Consider the following 6,488-nt stretch of genomic DNA (forward strand, 5'->3'; position numbering starts at 1 on the left):
AGGACAGTAGGTGGCAGGTGGGTAGTCTAGCTGGAAGAGGACCTGAAGAAGTGCTTGCCTGCCAGGCTCTCTCTCTGGCCTATGGAGGCTTCCTTCTTGTCCCCTGAGTGGACCCAGGTTTCCTCACACCAGACAGAGGCTGGTGGCTTTCTCCTCCCTTTTTTCTAGGCAGTGGGGTGAGGGGACTGAGCCCTGTGGCGCTGCAGAGAGAGGGAGGGAGAGCGAGAGACTATAAGAGCACTAGCTGCAGGCTCTGTCCACCTGCTCTCCCTTTTCTCTTTCCGCAGCAGGTCCCTGGAGGGAGAGAGCAGGCAGGTGTGCAAATGGTCCAAGGTGGTTGCTTGTGCAGGAAGCAGCTAGCCCACCATCTTCTTAGTTTAGCACACATGGGCTCTCCCCTCCTGGTGGCATGGCAGTGGAAACTGGGCCCAGCAAGTGCAGCCCTCAGCTCTCACCCCCCCCCCACCATGCCAGCCAGAGACAGAGGGAGATGGTAAACAAACCAAGAAGCAGCCACAGATCTTTTACACAGGTGATCTCTTGCTCACTGTGAGCAGCCTGCTGGGCCCTGTTGTCCATGCAGCCCAGCCCAGAGAGGAAGAGGGTGTGAGCAAATTGAACCTCCCAGAGGGAGAGGGAGGCAAGGCAGCAGCAGCTGGTATCCACACCTGGACAGGTCGGTGGAGTCAGAGGCAATGACAGGCAATGCCCCCATTCTCCTTCCTACTGAATTCTACAAGGGGCAACACTGAGACTAAGGAGGAGGAAGCGGACCAGCAGTGCCACTCCTTGGCCGGGTTGTAAGGAAGAAGAGGGGCAATTGACTGAGATTGGTGGGGTAATGCCCCAATGTCCTAATGGGCCAGCCTCTATTATATTGGGGAAAAGATCGAGAGGTTTTTCCACAGGCAACCAGTTGGCCACTGTGGGAACAGGATGCTGGACCAGATGGGCCTTGGGCCTGATCAAGCTGCCTTATTCCCTTATGATGTTGAGGCTTCTCAAGCTCACCTGTGCTCTCCCTGTGTGGTGCAGAGAGGGCTCAGCGACATCCAGGCTTATTGGGCCATGCTTTGCAGCCAGCAACACTCAGTTCACATCCACACACATTTAAAGTACACTTATTACCTTTACATCACTTTAACAGTCACGGATTTCCCCCTTCCAGGAATCCTGAGAACTGTAGTTTGTTAAGGGTCTCCTCCCAACTCTCAGTACCTATAACAAGCTCTGGAGCCCAGGATTCTTGGGGGGGCGGGGTGGAACCGTTTAAAAAGCATGGTGTGGACCTGCCCTCACTTGCAAGTTGCAGATGAGGTTGCACCCCCTCCAACCAAGTGGGGCCCAAGCTGTCCAGGCCCAGCTGTACCTCCTCAGTAGATCCTCCTAGCTGCTGGGGCCTCAGCAGGTGTGCCCAGATGGCAAGCCAGTCACTTCCACTTGGCAAGCCAGTCGCAGGGCAGGAGGGCTCCTTGCGCATTCAACGAGTCTTCCTCTTCGGGTCTCCTCTTGCCAGAGCTGCAGCAGCGAAGAGCCAAGGAGGACGAAGGAAAGGATGGCGGCCTTTGCGCTCTTACCGTGCGAGAGGTTTCTCACGCGCCAGCATGGGGAAGCAGAGGCGCCATTCTCCGCAGGGGGGGGGGGGGCTTCGGCGTCGAGGGCGCCCCCCGACCTGGCGTCCGGAGCAGCGATTGTCCCCAGCGGCCCTTCGTCCGTCCTGCTCGGGAACCGTGGGTAGGGAAGGGGGGGTGTCAGCTCTTGATCTGCGGGGATCTGATGCCCCAGCCTTGCTTTCCCCTCCCTTCCGGCGCTGAGGAGGCTGCTGCGCCTTCGACTCGCCTCCTCTTCCCGTCTAGCTAGGCTGGCGACGAGCAAAGGAAAGCGTCCCTCCTTTCCTCCCTCCCTCCCCACACGCCTTCCCTTGTCAAGGACGCAGCGCAGGCCAAGTCCCCGGGAAACGGCCGCCCGGAAGAAAGGCAGGCGGCGCACGGATCCGGCCCCGGGGAGGCTGGCGAGGCGTCTCAGCCAGCCTGCGTGCCGGGATCCCCTGAGGCCACAGTCCCCTCCGCGCTATTCTTTACCTCCTCCTTGCTCCTTGGATGGCGAGGCGCGTCGTCGGGGCCCCCTATCCCTCTGCCCGTCCCCTCCCCAAAGGCGCAGCTCTCATCGGGGTGAGGGGGTGGGGAAGATGGGCGCCCACCCCACCCCACCCCACCCCGCCCGCTCGAAGGGTCCTCGGGGGCGGGGGCGGCGGAGTTGTGTGGGGTCGGCTTTGGCGATCCCTCTCGGGCTGTGGCGCCGCCGCTCGGCTGCTCCCCTCCAACCTGGCCGTGACGCAAGCAGAGCCTACTTAAAGGCGGCCGGGAGGCGGGCGGCGAGACACTGAAGGCGACCTCCGCCTGGGCTGCGCTGCGCCAGGCGATCGCCGCCCAGGCTGGCTCCCGGCAGCCTCCCCGCCTGCCAGGCAGCCCGGCCGGCTGTGGGGCAGCGTCCCTCCCTGCGCACGCCGGGCGGCTCGGGCCGGGAACGCGCGTCTCCGCCGCCGCCGCCGTGGCTGACGGAGCGCCGCCGCCACCGCCGCTCCTGCGCCGCCGCCGCCGCTGCCCGAGCCTTCGCCTCCCGATGAATCGCGATGGGGGAATGGACCATCCTAGAGAGACTCCTCGAAGCCGCCGTCCAGCAGCACTCCACTATGATAGGGAGGTAAGTGCCCGGACGGCTCCCGGCTCGCCTTCCTCCCCGTCGCCCTCTTTGACCCTGCCGGGCTCCTGCGACGGAGGAAGCTGAGCTCCACGGGGACGCTGCGCTCTCTCGCTCGCTGCCTGCCCGCCATCCTAAATGGCATCGCCTTGGAAGGAAGTCCCCTGAATTCCTGCGGGACCGGCTTCCAGGAAGGGGGAGTTGGGGGGGGGGAGAAATCCGCAGTCCAACCGGACACCTTGAAGCACCGGATTTCCCAGCAACCCCCATTCCCAACCCCCTTCGACATTCCCAATTATTTCTTCGGCAAACTTGCTACCGTACAGGACTGCGCTCTCTCTCTCCCTCCCCCCCTCCAAACCGCTTCTCTGCTTTGTTTCAGAGTTCACTGCTAGTGCACGGGACTCTCTTAACCTTCTATATAATCCACCCCCCTCCCTTCCCACCCCCGTCGGCTTATTCATTAAAAAAGAAAAGCGAATGACTGAATGCAAATTTTAAGGAGACAGAAGATGTGGATTATGTTTGCAGTTAGGTAGCATTATAGTAATAATAGTAATAATAATAATAATATTTAGAATGAGTCACTTTCAAAGAGTCATATTATTATCTAGCTTGTGATTGCAGCTGGCAAAATGCAAGGGTAAAATAAGGACAAGTGAGCTTCCTTTACCTTTGATTTGCTTCCCTCCTCTCATTTATGGTTTGATCAATATGCTGCATACCATAGAAAGTGGGAGAGGTGCCACTCTCTTTTATTTGACCGACGTCTGTTTTCGGACACTTGAGGTACAGGAGAAAAACACGCACGCAACTGGCTGCTTAAAACTGTCATTGTGGTTATAGATTCTCCCCTGTATAAGCCAAAGTAAGATTTGTGCTCAAATAAACCAAGCAAGCATTTCCTTCTGTATGCTGTAAACATCTATATGGATAAGCACGTTGCTTAGGCAATCATTTTTTTTGTTTTTTGTTTGGTCAAGCCACTCAAGAAAAGCTGAGAAGTTTGAGAAGGCTGAATGAGATACAAGATCAGCACTGGACAGCTCCCCATAATGATTGAAAATAGCCTGCGTTTTCTCAACCTCTTTAAGTTCAAAGAATATAAGAAATGCCATGCTGGATTTGACCGGTGGTGCATTGGTTGGGTTATTTTATAAATTTGTGAATCATGTCCACTACTTTAAAAGTGCCCAAATTAATGTAGAATAAAAAAAGGTTCCTAAAACCTAGTGCACAGCCACAGAGAAAGTGTAAATAAAAATAGCAAAAAAAGAAAGAAAAAAAGGTGTGTGTGTGTGTGGATAACAAGTAATTTCCTGGAGAGGTATTTGAAAATAAAAATATTTACACTTGTTTGTGGGAAGAATATACAGAGGCAGATTGCTGAACCCCTTCTAGGGCATCAGCAACGCCTTCTAGGGCATCTAATGCATATCTAACGGATATCTCTGACTGTGGCCAGTCAGGAGCAAGTTGAGCAGGATTATGACACCCATCATGACTTTTATGGTTTCACCAAATAATAATCACACTGTCTCTGAACACAGAAGTTGTGCTTCTGGCTAGCTTGGCTAGTGGCCACCAGCAGATCTATACTCCGTTTAGGTACTTTCTCTAAAGTAGTAGTGCTTTTTTTCAGTATTCCTCTTCTGCCCTGTAAATGTGCACTCATCTAACCTTTGTTTTATAGGATTCTGCTGACCGTGGTGGTGATCTTCAGGATTCTTATTGTGGCCATTGTAGGAGAAACTGTGTACGACGATGAGCAGACTATGTTTGTGTGCAACACCTTGCAGCCAGGCTGCAACCAGGCATGTTATGACCAAGCATTTCCTATTTCTCACATTAGATACTGGGTATTTCAGATCATCATGGTGTGCACGCCTAGCCTCTGCTTTATAACATATTCTGTTCACCAATCTGCCAAGCAGAGGGAAAGGAGGTACTCCACTGTCTTCCTCACTTTGGACAGGGATCAGGACTCCATGAAGCGGGACGACAGCAAGAAGATCAAGAATACCATTGTCAATGGGGTGCTGCAGAATACTGAGAACTCCACCAAGGAGGCAGAACCTGACTGCTTGGAAGTAAAGGAAATTCCCAACCCAGCTATTAGAACCACCAAGTCAAAGATGAGGCGGCAAGAAGGCATCTCTAGGTTTTATATCATTCAGGTGGTCTTCAGAAATGCCCTGGAGATTGGATTTTTAGTGGGACAGTATTTCCTGTATGGATTCAATGTCCCATCCATGTACGAATGTGACAGGTATCCTTGCATTAAGGAAGTGGAGTGCTATGTCTCCAGGCCCACTGAGAAGACAGTCTTCTTGGTCTTCATGTTTGCCGTGAGTGGCATTTGTGTGGTGCTCAATTTGGCCGAACTGAACCACCTGGGCTGGAGAAAGATCAAAATGGCAGTGAGGGGAGTGCAAGCGAAACGGAAATCCATTTATGAAATCAGAAACAAGGACTTGCCACGTATGAGTGTGCCTAACTTTGGCAGGACTCAGTCTAGTGACTCTGCTTATGTGTGAGGCTGTGGCAGAACCAGAAGACTTTGCTGGGGGATCACTGACCTACCGCGCATTAGCGTTAGGGAAAGGACATTGCTGAAGCAATCATTTCCTCAAACCACCAAGAAAGCCGTTAAGGTACTTGATCTGCACTTTCTAAACCAGATACAAAACTGTGTGCTAAATAAAAGACTGATGAAGAAACAGCTATACAACAACTTCAATCTGGCCTTATAGCTCAGTTATTTCCTCCCCCGAATGGTGCATTGCTATTTGTTGACTGGAGCATCTTTTCAACCGTCATTAGGACAAGAAAAATTGCCTAGCTGATGGGAAATGTGTCTAGAATGTTATATTTAAAAACGGCCAGGGAGCCATTTCTGGAGGGAGGGTTTAGGGAGGGGGTCATAGCAATATTCAATTGCAAGCATGTCTATAAAAGCCGAGGGAGAGATTTGCACTGTCCAGGCATTTGACCGTAAAGCCTGTTAGTACATCCATGAGCTTCATCTGATGGATGCCTGACTTTACATGGTCAGCATCACACAGTTGATTACTGTGTATGGTTAGCATTTTTCTATCCTTGTTTTTGTACAAAAACCAACTACACAAGAAGCAGTAGTGCTGAAAATAATTTTGCCATTTATTTATTTTTTGTTTGCCTGCCTACTTACACCAGAGACCTTAATCATTATTATGCTAGTTGTGATCTACCAAATTCATAAACAAATAAATAAACCACAGCTCCCTGCTATATGCATACAAATGATTGATCTAAAGTTCAGCCAAGTTATGTATTTACCGACAGGTGGGGTTTTATTTTTTTTTTTGGACACATATACCAAAGGAGTAGAATTTATCGCTATTAACTGTGAATATATGTCACCGCCTCTTTGCTCTTATTTATATAAGTGCCATACTTGAAGTTAAAGAATTTAACTGTATTTAGTCAAAGGCTTGGCAAGGGATCCCAACTTGAAACCACAGGGTTTTATATCTACTTTTTATTTTAATCAAGCTTTCCCTTTCCTCTTTCCTTTAGTTACTGCAGCGGTGTAAAAAAAGCAGCTGATAACTATATTGATAATAAAACAATTGCCTTTTTGTAAAATAGAAAGTTAACTTTCTTTTATATATACATACTATATATAAATATATATTACTAGCATTGCATTGTTATATGAAGATGAAATTTATATGGATATCTATCTAGAACATAGGGATTATTATATTACAGCCTCTTTTATATTCATGGCCTGGATAATATCCAAA

The 6,488-nt window shown here is 50.6% G+C and overlaps 1 protein-coding gene across 1 annotated transcript; it reads left to right on the forward strand.

Moving 5' to 3' along the window:
• Positions 1–2,632: 2,632 nt before the first annotated feature.
• Positions 2,633–5,458, forward strand: GJD2 (gap junction protein delta 2). Its single transcript, XM_035119020.2, has 2 exons — positions 2,633–2,703; positions 4,394–5,458. The coding sequence occupies exons 1-2, from the start codon at positions 2,633–2,635 to the stop codon at positions 5,235–5,237; spliced, it is 915 nt and encodes a 304-aa protein (XP_034974911.1). The 3' UTR covers positions 5,238–5,458.
• The last annotated feature ends 1,030 nt before the right edge of the window (positions 5,459–6,488 follow it).

This window comes from Zootoca vivipara, chromosome 1, assembly GCF_965207765.1.
Source record: "Zootoca vivipara chromosome 1, rZooViv2.hap1.1, whole genome shotgun sequence".
Taxonomy (NCBI): Eukaryota; Metazoa; Chordata; class Lepidosauria; order Squamata; family Lacertidae; genus Zootoca; species Zootoca vivipara.

Coding starts and splice junctions, on each gene's coding strand:
- GJD2 (XM_035119020.2), top strand. CDS start 2,633: ATGGGGGAATGGACCATCCTAGAGAGACTCCTCGAAGCCGCCGTCCAG. Junction 2,704..4,393: donor CACTCCACTATGATAGGGAG/GTAAGTGCCCGG, acceptor TTTGTTTTATAG/GATTCTGCTGACCGTGGTGG.